The 17,892-nt window shown below is 47.0% G+C and overlaps 1 protein-coding gene across 3 annotated transcripts in view; it reads right to left on the bottom strand.

Moving 5' to 3' along the window:
* The window catches only part of LOC116949362 (voltage-dependent calcium channel subunit alpha-2/delta-2-like), a 112,099-nt gene that overhangs the window by 10,730 nt on the left and 83,477 nt on the right, over window positions 1-17,892 (bottom strand). For 2 of the 3 annotated variants that reach the window (XM_032966592.2, XM_032966590.2), the window contains 14 exons: window positions 16,954-16,974; window positions 15,562-15,628; window positions 14,537-14,634; window positions 12,889-12,979; window positions 11,447-11,509; window positions 10,962-11,062; window positions 8,864-8,959; window positions 7,621-7,718; window positions 6,920-6,967; window positions 6,391-6,462; window positions 5,239-5,391; window positions 3,922-3,974; window positions 3,010-3,065; window positions 1,666-1,792 (listed from right to left, as the gene is read on the bottom strand). In XM_032966592.2, the coding sequence (XP_032822483.2) occupies window positions 1,666-1,792; window positions 3,010-3,065; window positions 3,922-3,974; window positions 5,239-5,391; window positions 6,391-6,462; window positions 6,920-6,967; window positions 7,621-7,718; window positions 8,864-8,959; window positions 10,962-11,062; window positions 11,447-11,509; window positions 12,889-12,979; window positions 14,537-14,634; window positions 15,562-15,628; window positions 16,954-16,974 (1,144 nt within the window). The remainder of the gene's footprint in view (window positions 1-1,665; window positions 1,793-3,009; window positions 3,066-3,921; window positions 3,975-5,238; window positions 5,392-6,390; window positions 6,463-6,919; window positions 6,968-7,620; window positions 7,719-8,863; window positions 8,960-10,961; window positions 11,063-11,446; window positions 11,510-12,888; window positions 12,980-14,536; window positions 14,635-15,561; window positions 15,629-16,953; window positions 16,975-17,892) is intronic. The other variant, XM_032966591.2, reaches the window with a different exon arrangement.

The following is a 17,892-nucleotide window of genomic DNA, read 5'->3' on the forward strand; positions in this document are numbered from 1 at the left end:
TAAGCAATTCACAGTTCAGAGACACGTTGCATAGCTTGCAACAAAGCATTACTGCTCTTTGTCAATCCACTGCAGGATAAAGGGGCTTACCATGTTGTGTCTATTCTATGCTTGTAAACATACATAAATAGGCAATGTGTTCAGGAGCGGAATTCCAATATCAATGTCGAGGTCTGCTCGCCACAATAGGGCTTCACGAGAAAGTTTGTGTAGTTTTGCTATTCGTCTGTTGAAGGGGCGTAGACTACAGTGGTTTACTAGATATGGTCCACAGTATCGACCATGGGGGGTTGTTGTGTTACCAGACTTAACCACGCTGGTCAGTGTGGATTGGTGAAGGGGTTGGGCCAAGGACCAGTTTGTATATCGCTCGTCAGCGATGTTAGACCTGGCCAGGAATCGAATTCGGATAGCCAGATTCAGAGCGCAGTGTGCTTACCCATTGGGTTGGCGCTCTGCTCGCAAAAGCCATACGGATTGCTGAGTAAAGGTGGCTAAGAGGCCCGAGAACCTTTGCCACCACACGGGTGAAGAAGAAGTGCAGCACCTCCCACGCATTCAAATCCTTCGTATTATCCCTTGGGCTGCTGGACACCCCCGCTGTGCTCATGCCGAGTTTACATTTTTTTAAAAATTCAAAGCAAACCTCTGCCTGCGCCGGTAGGACAGCGCGACTCAAGACTGAAGCAGAGGAAGGACAAGAAAACACCTGCTGGGGGCCGACCTCCGAAGTCAGGAAGAGTGGGGTTGGGAAACCGCATGTGTAGGCGCACCATCGTGAGTCACAATAACATTGCCTCCCGTGAGTTTTCTGGAGCTCGCCATTCATTGTTCTGCCAGAGCCTAGTTTGTTGTCCTTCCCCTGCACCTGCGATTAGCACGGCTGGCTACGTACGGTGTGAACGAAGTTCAACACACATACAGGCCAAATGGCCCCTCGGGATGTCCTCCAGTAGAGGCCCTTCCACCAAGCAGTGGCCGACTAGGACGTTTGCTGGCTGCTCGTGTAATGTAATTGCCAGTGTTTATGATTTATGAAAGGAAAAAAAACACCACTGCATCTGAAGAGGAACATCCACGGGCAACATAGAGACAAGCGGACTACTTTGAGACTGTAGGGCTTTCTGCGTGCGTAGTCCGAGCGACCCTGAGCTTACTTTTTCACCCACATCAGAAGCAGCCCCACTCTTCAGCACTGTACGCTCCTGAAAATGATGCTGTACTTGCTGTTATCATTATAAATAGCTTCACATGTACGGCCCTTTGGTCAATCCACTGCAGGATGAGGGCCTCCGTCATACACCGGCCATGTGGGTTGTGAGGGTTAATTAAACTTCACCGTGCAGTTCAATGAAGGTTGGCGAAGGGCGGGTAGCATACACGTGGCAGCATAGAATCGCAGCAACAACAATGAACGTTGCTGCAGCTACCCCTTCGCCAACTACCACGAAGCCCCATTATGCCTGACGTACCCCTATTCCGGGGCATTGCGGTCGCCCATCAAAGCACCGCAAATCCAGACTCAACCCTACTCGGGCTCTCCGAGGTTTGACGAGGTGGGGCGCGCATTCCGGGCGATTTCGTCACTCGCGTGCAGGAGCGACGCCACGCACGGGGGGGGGGGGGGGGGGGGGGGGTCAACTCGTGCGCAGGTGAGCAGCTGACCTGGAGCAGTTGCCACAGTCCATGAGTTCCTGGAAGGTGGTTTTGTTGTTGGGGAAGTAGTACTGGGTCTGAAGGGTGATGCAGCTGACCTTTTCCTTGTAGTTGGCCCCATCCGCATAGCTGAAGTCTGGAAGGGGAAAAAAAAGGTGGCATTACATTTCCATTGCCCGCATTGCGTGAGGGTTTAAGACGTAATTATTTCTGACATTTTGAATCCCACTCCGTCACCACCACCCCCCCCCCCCCCTGTTTGGTAATTTGTGTCTCAATATACTTGGCAGCTGTGCATTACCGCAGAGCTCCCTCCCCCCCCCCCTTCTAAAGGTCTCCATGACACAAGAAGGGGATTCATGGGAATCCTTTTTGGCAGTGTTCACCAGCAACAAATTTGGCGCAACTATGGAAAATGAGGGGCAACTTGCTATGGCAGAGGCAATGGCCTTGCCTTTGGGTTTATTTTCCGTCATTAAAATGTTTTAGTTTTAATGGCATGTGATGAAGGTACATGCGAGCGATACAAATTTAGTGCCTGCGGTGTGGATAATGAGGTTTATTGAAATGTTCTTTCACCAAGGGCATTGCCCTGTTAATCTACATAAAGCAGTTCAAAATGTTAATTTGTTAGTCTCATGCAATGACACCGACAGCAGCATGATAATATATGGTAAAAAAAAGTTTAATATACATAGAGACCACTTAATAACAAAGCCACCTATTTGTAATTGGGTCATGTGATGGCAGTGGTTAGTAAATGACACTATGACCTGGAAACCGGAGTTAATTTCCGGCCAAGGATAATTCATACGAAACACCATTTCGTCACTAACACTGCCTCATGAGGAAAAGTGAGGGCCAAGATCAGCCGATTAATTTTTTTGTTTCGATTATAAGCCAGTGGTAACGACAAAGAGGGTGGAGGGGTGAGTGGTGGCACAGTGCTTACCGCACTGCACTTTTACCCAAGCGACCCGTGCTAGATCCCCCCAACCACGGAAAACATCCAGTGGTGAGTGGCTATCTCAACCAGTCCTGGTCACCCCTTTCCACTGACGATCAACCCACACCGACCAGGGTAATGAAGTATGGTCCAACAACCCTCCACGGCGAAAAGGCATGGAGGGAGGGCCTTGAGATCCAGCAGCGGATTGACAATATCAAAACATTACTTATTCACGTGTTTAAAATTGAGCGATAAATTGTTAATACGCCCGCAGCTGGCGGCAACCAACAAGCCCAGCTGTACGGCGGCTCGTGTTTATCGACGAGATGGTGCAGAGATGGTGCAGAGACGCAGCAGCAACCGGGCGGTCCGGCGGCGGCGGCGGCCGCGCGCAGGTGACACACCTGCACTGTACCACGTCTGAAGGGTGAGCGAGTAGAACAGCTGCTGCAGCAGAGACCTGCACAGGGTAGGGAACAGGTCAGTGGGGCGCACACGTCGTTACTTATCGCCGCAGGTGTAATGGCGCGTCGATTCATTGATCACGAGTAATATTGTTTCGCTCGTGGAGACGCGCGTTGAGCCACGGGCGTAAGGATGGATCGCTTTCGATTCGATGTTTGTATTGAGTTCATATGTACTATGTATCCACGAATGCCCGATAGCATTCACCACGATGTTAAAAAGTAGAAATCGATTTTTCACTAAATTGCCACCCTGAATCATGACAACTCATGAGAATAAAGCAAGCGAATTGGTATAATTATATAATTATAGTGATATACACGTGCAAAACTCAACGCGTTTGACTTTTATTACGTTGTATTATTTTCCTCATCAGTTTACTGAAGTACACATAAAAAATAACAAGTTAACTTGAAATGAATTATATAAACTAACAAAAATATAAATACGCATTGAATGACTAATACTATTCCACAAAAACAGAGCCCACAATGTGAATTCATTATAATTATCCTCGTTTATCCAGGAAAGCCTCACCGAGTCTCAAAACTCTTTTTCAAGAGAGACCAGCCAAGCTTTTGAAGTAGGGGAGCGATGTTGCTCTGCGCCATCCCAGAGGAAACCCCATGCGGAACAGGGGGAGGGGAGTAGTGCATACAAACCCCAGACAGAAAAGCGCCCATAGCCGGGAAGCGAATCCGAGCCCTTCTTACGGAGAGACACGAGCGTTGCCACTGCGCTGCCCCTGCTGCCCTGACAGGCAATAATGGAATACTAAGCATGCTATCGCATGAGTAGCGGCGACCCCTGATGTGCATCGGTCATAGGCTCGGTGTGTGGTGGGGCCTCACCAAGCGGCTGCTGAAGCCAGCCATGCGACGTTCAGCACGTCCGAAATCCTCGGCTGTGAATATAGAGGGCTCATTAAAAAAAAAACATATTAATATCAAAACGCATACGTATGTGACTCCCTTTAATCATTCACAAGCACATTTTAGACGAGAGTGAAGTTAAATTGATCCTGCACGTGGATTAACTGTGCTCATGCTCAATTAAAATTAGATAAGTGACCGCAAAGCCACGATTCTGCCTGTAGACACCAATGTGCCGTGAATGGAAACTGCCCTCTGTAGCCCATTACACCTTTTCTGGTAGAAATCGTTCGACAGTGTTATGAGAGTACTATAAGAGTCAGCTGGGTGGTGCAGAGGGGGGTCAGAGCAATGAGCCAGTAACTTTCAAGTTCTGGGTTCGGTTTCAGACGCCCGTAAAATTAAACTGGATTCTCAAGCAAAGGCAGTTTGCGGTTTCAGCCTTGTCACCAATGACTGCGTAAAAAAAACCTCCTCACATTAAATTGGGGGTTTTCGTTTGAATTGCTTAAATTCCATCAAAGCTCTGTCTCATAGCAGAGTAGCATAGGTGTGAGAGTGTGCCCCCTATTATATAAATAGTATTCGGCAATGCACGTACAATCTTATTTAGAGCATTTAAATGCAACTTCTCAAAGAAACAGTACAAACATATGGAACAATGTGCACGAGGGGGATGAGGTAGTTACATTAGTTAAATAGCAGACGATTAAAATGACTTCATACGTAGGGGTCAGCCAGTCTTAAACAGAGAAGAGAAAGGTCTTGGGCCTGTACTGAACAGGGGTAGAGAGTCGAGTAGCAGGGATGGCTGGCACAGGGGGGGATTTCAGACCACAAGCGCAGCAGCAGAGGAGTCCCATTGAATAGCAAAACCTCCCATTGAAGAGCGAATAATTACATGCGTATTCATGAGGCTCACAAAGTTATATATATATGAATATATATGCAGAACAGCCCAATTACACATATACATGAAAATGTCAAGTTCCCATGTTGCGTTCATAATTGTAAACACCCACCGACCGAAGCAGGAGGATTTCTCCACACTCTGGCTGTCTGCCTGATGGTGCTAGTTGTAATTACTGGCGAAACGCCGTACTCGAATTGTAAATGTTGTGGGTTTACTCTCAAACAAATCGGTGTGCTGAACGAGTAATTAATTGGCACGTTTTGTTTAAGTGACAGACCATACTAATTGGCTGTGTCGGGTGGTGGCGGGCTTAACCCCACATGAATATTTACGTGATCTAACCCGAAACCCTCTATTGTCAACTCCCACATAGTCACACTTACGATAGCGATGGATCTGGGCGCCGCTCCCGCCTTTGGCTCTTTCTCAGGGTCGCAGGTCGACTGATAGTCGTACGACTCGACTTTGGCGAACAGAGACACGTTGTACAGAGCGCGCATCAGACTCGGGTCCACGACACCAAAGAATTCTCCGACCTGCAACACAAAGCAGGCCCTTTGTCAACTTGGCACACGCACAGATCGCACTACTATTGATTTCCTGAAATGGTTTGTGTGAGTCCGTGTGCAACTAGACAACACAAAGTGGTACGAGAATTGGCGACGCAACAACATTCTACGAAGAAAGAAATGCTCCTTTTCAGAACGCAAGCTTGCGTATCGATAGAGGATAATCTGGCACGGAGAGCAAACAAAACCTTCAATGGAACGATCAGTTGTAGCTGCTGAAGGGTGACTGAATTGCAATACAATTTGTTTTCAACATCCTACCTAATTAAACATGTTCAACATTCTCTACGTTAAAACTCGAGAACCAAGAGCGGTACACGAATGAGCCTCCGTGAATACGGCCACAGTGGTGAGATTATGAAGGCACTGCCACAGCTCGTTACTACAGTTTCAGGATTCATTACAAGGAGTTTCCCCCCACCCCCCAGAAGTCAACTCAGAGGCGCGAGGAATCCCAGACAAGCGAGAAACGCTGCTGCATCCGCACGGCGACTCAGCGCCAACGATAGCCCAAGTTCAGCGGTCATCTGTACACCAAGATGTTCTCAGCCTGTTAATGAGTTGTCTATACGTGGCAATCAACCGGAGCAACCTGGGACAACACCCACGGCGTGCGAGGGAGAAACACTTAATCCGATAGAGATAATACGAGTTCACATTCTGCTGTACCGCCTTCTCCTGGCAAGCCGGAGTAAGGCACCTCGACGCCCACAGGGAGTGAGTTTCGCGACATCCGTGCGATCCGCCAATCCTTCGCTGCCTCCAGTGCTGGGTTGCAGGCCATGTGCATAGCCACCCACCGTCTGGCTGAATCCATAACCCCGTGGGGATTTAGACCGTCAGCCTTCACCTTTACCGAGAGCTCAAAATGTAGTGTTCCATTGGCAAGCGCAGTGATTATATAGTGCATGTGAGAGAGTGAAGTGTGGGCAGCATTTTGTGGACGAGCAGGTCCAAAGTTTCCACCTTTTTCTCTTGGTCTTCTTGATTGGACATTATGAGGAACCCTCCATCATCCAGGATGACACACTGCAGCTCCTAAACATACCATACAAAGACAAAAGACAAAGATTCCCCGTATAGCTTTAACAGACTGTTGGGGTAGGTGCTGTTATCGGGTACCTATGAAGGTTGGCATGGTACACAAGGGGGTGGGGGTGGCTAACACCATGCCCAGCCGCATTTGTCTCCCCAGCAGCACACCGCACCAGGTTATAATTTGAGGCTGACCTAGGGGAGGCCCATGACCGGTTAAAATAATCGTCACTGGTGTTGGTGGCCGTGAGCGGGAATCAAACTTGAGTCGCTGGGTTCTTAGCGCAGCAGTAGCACTACCCGCTACAATACCACACACACAATGTAGCCTCTAAGCATACAGCAGACATAATATCACAACATACAAACCGTACACAATATAAAAAACATGCCTAACATTAATGAGGTACACCCCTATGATCCCATCACATAGCATATTTGAAATCGATTGAGCACATACCTTACTGGACAGATCGCAGTCCATCTCACAGCTGCCAAGACTGTCGCACTGCAAATGTCAAAACAAAAAAATGGTTTACATTTAAGAACACATGAGCAACTAAAGAGAGAATTGTAAACCGACGTCTTCAGTTTGTGTATGCGTTGTATACAATAGAGGTTCACACGGACCCCTCCAAGCCACACTGGATTCGCTGCCATTCACCACGATGCTAAACAACACCGTTACTGCTTAATTAGATTACTCCATCAAGAGCGGGTGTTGCGATATGCACAGATTATTTGTACACACTCGCACGTTTAAGAACTAGCGCTATTTTTACCGGTTCTATCTCCGTGTAAAGAATAGTGGATTTGTGACAATCAGCACCACAGAATCGGTAACATTAAATACTAATTCAAGTCACTGTGAAAAACACAACAAAATAAACAGACAAGATGCTTTCTTCATATATCTGTCCCTCCACATAGAAAGGTATGTTTTATACTTCTTATAAACCACAAGGCCTTCTGGGAGTTTGCGTTTAATGAATCAATGCTGCTGAAATTATTGCATTCCCAGAATGCCTTGTGTGGTGGACGGGAGCCGTGAAACAAACGTTTTGTATACTTTATATGCAGGGACGGATACACAAAGCATTTGCAGTGCCTGTCCCCTTTAATGGGAGAATTGGAGGTGGGGGGTGTGGGCGAGTCGCTCACGTTGCTGCTGCGCTTGCTGCGGCCCTCCCCCGTGTGGTTGCTGGCCAGGAGCTTGAACTTGGCCGTCCAAACCTCCAGCTCGAGCTTTACTCCAACCACTGGAAAAACGAGGAACCGGAGTGCTCGGAGAAAACGCGTGTATACGAGGGGACACAACGACCCAGAGCTCCACATGGTTCAACGATATGTTATAAACAATTCAAGTGTAATGTAGACACCAAACACATTTGACAGCCTAATAAAAAAAAACTGTTGAAGATGATCGTGCTTTGTATGTAATCATTAAGATAATCTAAATCAATAATCGACAGATATTTATCCACTGCCAGATGAAGACCTCTCCATGTCGTGTTTGTCAGCGGGATTGTTTGACCATTCTGCACGCTGATAATTGCGGAAGGGGGGGGGGTGGTGTCAGGACTGGTTCTGATATCACTCGCCACTGATGTTAGCCTTGGCCAGGAATTGAACTCCAGTTGCTGGTTTCAACGTACAGAACGCTAACCGCTGCACCACCACTCCGACCCCCCATTTATTAGAAAGGTTATGAGACAAATATGTAGTTACTGCTTTCAGTAAATTCGTACAATTAACAGCTTGGTTTAAAGACATTACAAAACATGTTTTACAGCCATCTAGAGGAAGGGTCTGAATGCTTCGGTCAACTGGCCTTGAATAAACTGGGCTCCTTTATCTAAGAAACCTTCACCGAGTCCCATGACTTTTTCAGGAGGGTCCTTCCAAATTTGTTTGCGGTTAGCGGGGGGGGGGGGGGAGGCGACCTGTGTACATTCCAATCGCGGGTGATTTTAACAGTCAGTAACTTTGGAGCAACAACGGCGGCACGCAATAGCCTCCTCTTGCGAACGGGTGTCACAGGGTCTTTAATGTCCACCATGAAGCAGACAGAGCGTATCTTTTAAAATCACCCGGATTAAAAACTCGTATCTTTCGAACTGCTTTTTTGTGTTTTAGTTTTGTTGTCTTTCCCACCCCCCGCACCTCCGATTCGCACCGTTGTGCTAGGTACGGTGCGAAGGAAGTTCAACGTACATGCAAAGTGAAACATGACCCGGGTCAAAAACACAGACGAGAGGGAGCAAGAGGCTCCGGCAGCGATAGCGCCGCGTTGAATCTGCCTGCATACGTGCCACTGCAGGACAAAGCCACCCCCCCGCCCCCCCCCCCCCCCCCCGAGATCCCCCTTTGTTTTACTCGTCGAGTGCGGGGCGGAGGCGAGCACCTGCTGGCTTGAGCACCTTGCCGTCGATCTCCACCTCCACGGCTCTGCTGGCCAAGATGCTAATGTTGGAAGGGTCGTTACTGCCCCCTTTACTGACTAGCGGCAAAAACGACAAGAGCGACAGCAGCAGCAAACCGGTAAACAGAGGCGTTAAAACGTAAATAAAACAACCAGAAATACTGCATTGCATGCATAATGTAACATTTGTGTACGACGGGTTTATTAACGCCGCACGGAGTGCATGCTTGTGGCTTCAGATACCTGAAGTGAAGGTGACCTCTAAAACCAAATGTGACCTCTAAAACCAAATGTGACCTCTAAAACCAAATGTGACCTCTAAAACCAAATGTGACCTCTAAAACTAAATGTGACCTCTAAAACCAAATGTGACCGAAAAAACAATTTCAGATATCATAATTTCAAGTTTGTGTGCGCTAATTGCTATGTTACTTGCAGGATGGCATAGTGGGGAGCACAGGTGGTGTATCTGCCAGTCATCTCAGTCAGTTAATCCATAACACATGGGTCCGTTCCGTGACCTCCTGCCTGCCAGCAAACCTTCCACTCCTCACATGGCCTCATAGTGGCACCTAGCCTGGCACAAGTGCTGCGGTGATGTCACCATCACTCCGCAGTGAATCAAAGCCGTTTGTTGTGATTTGGTTATGGCTATTGCTAAAAATTTCGTTAGATTACAATTTTTGGACCACTAACTCTATCTTTACCGGTACACTGAGAACAGTCCAATTAACATCTTCTAAATATTTGCAATATTTAAGGATATAATGTGCATTCGTATATTGCATGCATGTGACAAGGATGGTTCTGATAATTAATGTGCAGGCTGTCAGTTCAGCTGCGTCTATTTTCAGCTCTGCAAAAAAATCCCTTCCATCGATTCTGTCCATCTGTTATCCGACTGCCTCAGGAGCCATGCCACCATCACGATCTATTTCAGTTCCTCACCGCTAGAAATTGTCACGTAAATTAAGCATCTCTAGTAATTATTTTAGTTTTTTTAAACGTATAAGACGAGAACCACCTCTGTCTCAGGTTCAGAATACATATTAAGATATGCTTCAGATTTGGAGATCTGAATATGAAAGATATCAAAGCTTTAAGTTTCAGAGAATATTCGGAAACAGGCTGACGTGCCTCTATCAAGGAATAAAAGAGCATACATGCAAAGGCAGACTCCTCGGGAAAACTGGGCAGCTTCAGTGAACACAATAAAAATTAGCATGACAGTTCGAGAGCACATTCATATGGTTGCTTGTGTTGTGGCCGAAACGTCGTGAGAATTTTATTTTATTATGTTTAATTTGTATTATTTTATTATTTCCCTTCTACGCTACTTTACCAAAAGAACCAAGAAGACAAAAACACATTCTCCAGCATATAGCAGATATCACAAGTATTTAAAATGTGCTTCTTCCCGCAGCGCAAGATCAATTTATTGGCGTATGTTTAGAATTCTGTGGGATATAGGAGATGCCCAGGAGATGGCTCAGGGTCAGAGCACTGAGCCAGCACGCCCCTGGGATCCTGGGTTCAAATCTAGGTAGCTACTTGTGATTAAACCCAAGCTCGCAAGTGTCGTGCGTTGATGGCCTCAGTCTGGTCATCAATGACTATGTAAAACAAACAAAAAAACTCATCGTGAAAAATGAGGCTTTCTGCTTCATTGGGCTATATTTCAGCTCTCGACTGCAACGCAACAAACATTTCACCGTAGCAGCGAGTGTGGGAAAGTTCAACCCATAATTAAGTGGTTAAAGACGTTCGCTCGAAAGGAATCTCAGAAGCAGTTCAATCTCCATCCACCCAGCTATTCTAAGACACCAACGCGATCACTTTGTACGAGTACACTCACAGCTCAGGGAGAATTATGAACGAATTCCTGTTCTAATGAAAATGCCCAATATTGGAATAAAACTGGGTCCAAAGACAACATAATATATTTTAATTTGGAAATTTCTCACGAATACTTCTGCAGCGCATGTACAGCTGTGCCAGGCACATCTAGGTCATGATCTGAACCCAGGATCTGAAGCGATGCTGGCCAATATTGCAGGTGCGCAGCGTTGGTGGCGCATACTGGGAATCACGGGCTTGTAGACAAAGCCCTCATTGTCCAGGCTGCGCTTGTAGTAGCTGGCATTGTACGGCTCCGGTTCCTCATCCCAGTCCTCAACCTCCCTGCAAACGCACACGTGCACACGGCCCTCTCATGACGGAACTCCGCCGCCCAAACCTGCCGCGGTGAATATTGCGGCCTCGAGCGGCCGCAGGGGGCCATGCAAGTGTCCCGTCGTGCGGCATGCAGCAAACATTTGTGGCAGCAAAACCAGTTTATACTGTGCATCTAATGCTCCCCCGCCCCCCGCCTTCACCAACCCGCAGTGGTCAACGAGGCGAGTTATGGTCGTACAACCCCCACGGGCCTGCGCATGGCGTGGGGGGAGGCCCTCATCCAGCAAGCAGTGGATTGACAAAAAGGGCCGCAAGCGTACGAAGCGAACGCCAGTGCCGAACGTTGCATGAAATCGGGGGGTGGGGGGGGGGGTTAGGGTTAATACTCACTCGAGTGGATAAATGCGTGTGACACCCGAGTCGGTCGCGACAAAGAACGTCTTGATCCCGTGCCTGTGGAAATAAAATCGAATCTGTGAGTCACTGCTGCTGCCCATCGGCATCATTGGGCACGCGTGGCCCTCTGGAGCGGCGGGCGGCCTTTACTCCTGACGGTGGAAACACCGATGCACAGGCCGCGGGAGAGGTGTAGGACCCAGGGGGTGGGTGGAAACTTTTTTTTCCAATGGGGTGGGGGGGCCAGAAAATATAGACGTTCAAAACTATCTTTGTCAGGCCGCGCATTACAAACGCACACCTTGGCGCTGTCCGATAATAAAACAAATCGTGCGGAAAAGTTACGTGCGTGTCAACAAGTAGCGAGTCCCTTGCAATGACCCTCGTGAAAAAAAAAGCCTTCACGCTCAAGTGATGCGTTCTTGGAATATTTAAAAATGGCATCATTTTTCTTAGTTTTTCGGTAAAGTCACGTTGAAGAGAAACAACAGAATAACAAAATATATATAAAACAATAAAAAATTCTCACGACGTTTCGACCATAACTCAAACGGTCATCATCAGGTGTTATTCTGTTGTTTCTCTTCAACGTGACTTTACCGAAAAAACTAAGAATATGAATTACTGCAGTCACGAAAGCTTTAAATCAAAATTTAATGGCATCATTGTTGAATTAAACATAACCGAATGTGCCAAGTACTGTCAGTGGCTTAGCTCTAAGGTAAGGGGGGTGAGGAACCTTTGCCCGGCCTGATTCTGAGGTGAATAGGACTCTCAGACATCTTCGGGCGGTGACGGCACAATAACACACACACGGCTGTTACCGTGAGAGTCCCTTAGCAGTGATAGAAGTTACCGAGCGCGTGAAAATTGGAAACAGCGTTACCAGATTTAATTTCATACGCAGGCTTGCACGACCAATACTGCGGTTCACAATTGGTTTATTTTGGTTTCGGTCGTGTAAAGAACGTGCATGTCGGAAACCGTCCTCCACTCGGCACAACCAATTCACAAAAAAAGTGTTTCTAGGTTGGAAATGTTCCACTCTAGTTCCCGATTTGTGCAGTCAAGATGCTTGCAGTGATGAAGGGAGATACCATCTGTGGGTCAATTTCGTAGTTGGGCAGCCTCATGCGGCCAAGGTTTGTCGGGGTTAAACTCACGGGCCGAAGGGTTCCTGACTCCTGATCTCTAGAATGTTTTGTTGTGCCAATCTATAGAATGTGCAGCGGGGTGAATGTATAGCATCTACAGTGGTACGCATATTTACAATGTATAATGGTGTGTGTAACAATTATGTGAGAACTAACAAAATCCACATTGGAGCGAATATAGAGAATCCACAGTGATGTGAATTTAGGTAACATACAGTGGCGTGAATCTATAGAATGTGCCATACGTTCTTTATTCCTTGTATAGAACAAGTAAAGACGTACGTGCTCTTGTTCAGGTCCTGCCATGCCTCCTTCGCCAACCTGTTGGTGATTTCTACATCCAGGAGGAGGTTATAAATCCACTCCTTTTCACCTGTAAAATAAACCAATAAACACCGCAAACCATTAACCTTGATTTGTAACATACAGCTGTGCATTATTTGCTAGTGGTCTACAGGGCCAAACAAAGCAATCCTGGACCCATGGATTGGCATTTTGGCTATTGCGTCTTACCAATTTGCATTGATCCCAACACCCACAAAACAGCAGGCATTTAGCAATTAATTGATTAAAATCGATTATTAAGCTCCAAAATGGTTGGCATTGAATCATGCGTGCAAGAATCGATTTGATTTTATGCAAACGTGGGACTGACAAATGTCCAAGAAGATTGAAAATGATGTGCGGTTACATTTAGGCTAACGAAGAAAAGAATGTGAACGAGATGGTACAAAATGAGGCAAAAAATAGCCGGTTATCGAATCAAAATGGTGATCCCCAAGCCACTACTATTCATCCAACCACCGATGGTAACCCTGTCCCATAGGGCAGGCTGCCTTTTCGCAAAAAGGTAAATTCGTGAAAATGTTTCATGTACACAGTGAGCTTCTTGTAAAAAGGGATGACAAATACACGCACCAAAAATGTATTATCTTTGTCGCTCATGTAGAAGGATAACCTGCTCACGATAGCGACGTATTGCTGTTTAAATGTAACATCGCAATGGTGTTTCCTTAAATCGTGTTCTGAAAATGCTTTTACTTCCATTATCCGTGTACGCAAATAATTTATTTATACGTCGAGGAAAACAGAACAATTAAAAGACTTCTACTTGGTTCTTTCGGTAAAGTCACCACGTAGAATGGAAATAAAATAGTACAAATAAAACATCATAAAATTAAATGCTCACGACGTTTTGGCCACAATACAAGTAGCCTTCTTCAGGTGAAGGAACACAACTGTCGGGACGACAGCAATTCAATGAACACTGCTAAGCTTGGCAGCATCTTTTAAGCTGGGTGGGAGGAGCAGAGCGGCTTGACAAAGGAGTTTACATATCAACAAAATAATTTAGCATTGAAGTAGCTGTGTTACTGTGTTGGATTAGCAGGGTGTGAAAGTCTACTTGTATTGTGGCCGAAACGTCGTGAGAATTTTAGTTTATTATGTTTCATTGTTATTATTTTATTTCCATTCTACGTGGTGACTTTACCGAAAGAACCAAGAAGATGAATCCCTGCAGTCACGAAAGCTTCAAATCGAAAATTAAAAGACTGTTTCATCACAGTTACCTTATCGTATTCCCGACGATACAAATGCCTGCAACGATTCGCCAACCATCTCGGAGCTTAATACGTAATAACGCTCACCTGGCACTCGTCACACATTCACTACTCGCCACTCACCACTCGCAGACATGCACACTCCCCCCCACCCCGGACACACACTCGCACACCCGCCTGACAACACCACACAACATGGCACTCGCCAAACGCTCACGCTCACCAAATACTCACGTCACCGGGCACTCTCCACTCACCATGCAGCACACAAACAACACCTGGGAGTGTTCAATGCTCATCAAAAACGAACAGGGGGGAAATGCAACGTATTGTTTTTTTTTGCCATACTTAACAGCATAACGACTCACAGTTGGGTGCATCTGGCGATTTATTATCTATCTCGTCGATGAAGTTGAGGAGAAACTCGGTGTTGTTTCTCACTATTTTCATATTTTTGCAGTACTTCCTGCAGACAAGAGGCAAGAGCGCAGAGGTGAGGTGGGTGCAGGGAAAACCGACGGCGAGGTGGGTGCAGGGTAAACCGACGGACCGATAGCTCAAAATTAAAGAGCGTGAAACAAGTGGCCGCTGTCCATGTGCGCTCTGTTACGTGCCCCCCACCCCCCCCCCCCCCATTAAAAATTATCAATTGTGAGCCTCTTACAGTGGTTGGGAGAGGTTATTCAGGGAATTACAACGCACGTGGCTTGTCGTGCCCACACACAAAAAATGACGCTGCGAGATTATTTTAACCACGAGTTTTTTTGATGATTATTCAGGACAACGTCAACCACAACAGAAAGTGCAGCAGCAGCAGCAGCAGCAGACAAACAACAAATTAATCTTGTAAGTCTGAATTAGTCGCGTTTATATATAAAAAAAAAAATCACACTGGGAAATGTAGGAAAACACAAAACATGGATGAGGACTGGCGGTGTTTTGAGGCGGAAGGACACTCGCCGAGTCAGGAGAGGACTTCAAAGTTTGACGTTCATCCTCAACGGCCGACGCCAACGCGGGCACATCGCCATCGGCATGCAGCGGCACACCCCCCCCACCCCCACGTGGAGCGACCGCGGCAGCATGCAAGCACGTCACATCACACAAACACGGCGCATGCTTTACACGCCCCTGCCCCAACGCCCCCCCCCTCCCTGTCCTCCCACCAAAAAAATCACAACAAGACGTTCACGCATGCAGTCACGAGTAAAGCATCCCCCCCCCCTCCCCCCGGACCCTCTGCAAGCATGGCGTTTGAAAACAAACAAAAATCATGGTCCGCAACGGATCGAGGGAGGCGCAAGGATCATTTATGGAGGCATTCGAGAGTGAGCAACCCGGCACGGCATGCCACACATGGCGATGAGAGGGAAAAAAACACACGCGTGGCTACCTGGGGGCTATGAATACATGTCCCCTGGTTTCAGAGTGGGAAGATGGAGGTAACATGGACGAAAAATCTGCAATAAAAAGGAACAGCATCCAAGGGACAACCATCAAGGACTGCAGAATGGTAGGGGGCCGATGCGGTGGACTGGACAGGGAATAGCCATTCTTCCAATTCGTAAACCGGCACTCTATTTTAAGCTGCATCAAGGAGCTGCTGTTGCACGTATACCGTCTTATACATTTTACAGCGCGCCAGCGAAGGGATGTAAATTTAACCAACTCTTTACGAGATAGCTCTACAACTGAGTTTTTAAACAAGGACCACCCCTCCCTCGTGGTCTCTCTCCGTGTTTAAGAGGCACTCATCAAGGGGAGCAGTGTTTCATCACGAAGCCTGGTGCCTCCGCGTTCCAAACACGGCTCTGTCCATTTGCGAGTCTCCTCTTAGTCTGTGTGAGCGCACACACCGCAGTGCTGACACAGACACATTTTACAAGATGCTACATCATTATGAATGTAAATGCCCGTGTATCTGCACGACTTGCCGACCTGAGCTTGATTCACGGCCACGGTTAATATTAGCGGGGATATCTGAACCGGTCCTGGATCCCCCCCCCCACCTGCTTCATCAATCCGCACCGACCAGCGGAGTGAAGTATGGTCAAACAACCTCCCATGGCTGATACAGGATGGGCCGGACCTTAATCTAGCAGTGGATTGACAGAGGGCTGGATCACTATTACAATTTACAGCGAAATTGAAATCAAAAGAGGCAACTTTCACGGCGTTAACTTACACACATTCCGCGTGACATCTCGAATGGCTAAACAACAGAGAATGGTTTTTACAAGATGTCGCATTAATCGCGACCTCGTAACGTGAACAGGATCATGACAAGGTGTTTTAGGATAATGAGACATGTACTCTGACTTGCCAACTGAACAGGGCAATGATGGGGGTGGAGAGGGGTGGGTATAGGGGAGGATAAGGGGTGGTGGTGGGTGGTGTGGGTAGGTGGGTGGTGTGGCTCGGGGGGCGGGGGGGGGGGTCAGGGGTCAGGGGTCAGGGAACGCATTGCCGAGACGACGGTACCGTCGTTAGCGCTCGGCGCTGCCCTCCACCCGAGACTTACGGCACAGGGGTTCGGAGAACGAGAGGAAATATGCACAGACGCCCGCGTTGTAACTCGATGTGGGAAGAGAGAGAATACTGGGAGAGGTCAGTCGTGGACATATTTCGGGGAAAACACGCTACCGCTCGGTCTGGGAGGGTGACATAGGAGGGGCAGTAACAGCGAGGGTGGATGGGCAAGCAGGCTGGGAAGAGGGCGGTAGGAAAGGCACCAAATGTACAGGTTCGGGAAGACAAGGTGGGGAACTAATAGTCAAATACTTGCCCTTATTTTTGTTCAGATTGGCTGTACGAGTCCATCAGAGAGAGAGAGAGAGAAAGCAGAAAAGGGTTGGGAGGGGATGGGTAACAAACAATATTTTATTCAATTTACGACTTGAATAAAAATATTGTGTGTGCATCATACCGCAAATACTCGCCACCAACAAACAGTGAGTTCAGACCAGTCAGAGCCCTGCGCTTTTTGTGGCTTGCACAGGGCCAGAAGAACAAAAGGTAAAATAAAATAACTAAATAAGTAACGAATAAAAGGGTGCAAGCTTAGAAGCAATGATTCCAAAGCTGCATCTCGCTACCAACGCTTGCAAGGTACGCTAAGTGACAGCGAGGGCCCTATCTGAGTGTTTACAAGCTAGGTCGGGCAATGAAAGTCATTTTCAGCAAGGTCATTTTTACAGATTTAACCAAGATGTAGAATGATGGGGTGAAATCTATGAGATGGTCACGTGCACTACAAACATCTGAAAATGACTTTTTTTTTTTAAGATCACATAAATACAAACGATGCCTACGATGCTCCCTTTGGCCTATGCCTGTGATCCAATTGTTAATTGTAATAGGTAGCTATTGCCCAGAATCATGAGGGTCAATAATAACGTTGGGAGATCATTTAATCAGATTTAAAATCCAATCTGTGCCAAGATTTGTTTTTGTATCTACAGTCTAAAGTTAATCCATTATTTAGATAATGTGGCACAGACTTGCTACTGTTCAGCCATTTCTGCAGAAAATAAAATAATATCACCCTGGGAACACAGCGCCAGCATTTAGAGTTATTCCCAATCAATTGACAGCATACGAATACTTTAGTTGCTTCCACCAAAGCTAGACAAAGATGTGCAAAAATGGCAGTACTCGCTCTACTGCTGTGACGTCAAAGGAAAAAGGGGAATGGAAATAAAGAAAAAAATAAATTGAACACTAA

This window comes from Petromyzon marinus, chromosome 36 (genome assembly GCF_048934315.1).
Source record: "Petromyzon marinus isolate PM22_M1 ecotype Great Lakes invasive population chromosome 36, UKy_Petmar_22M1.pri1.0, whole genome shotgun sequence".
NCBI lineage: Eukaryota > Metazoa > Chordata > Hyperoartia > Petromyzontiformes > Petromyzontidae > Petromyzon > Petromyzon marinus.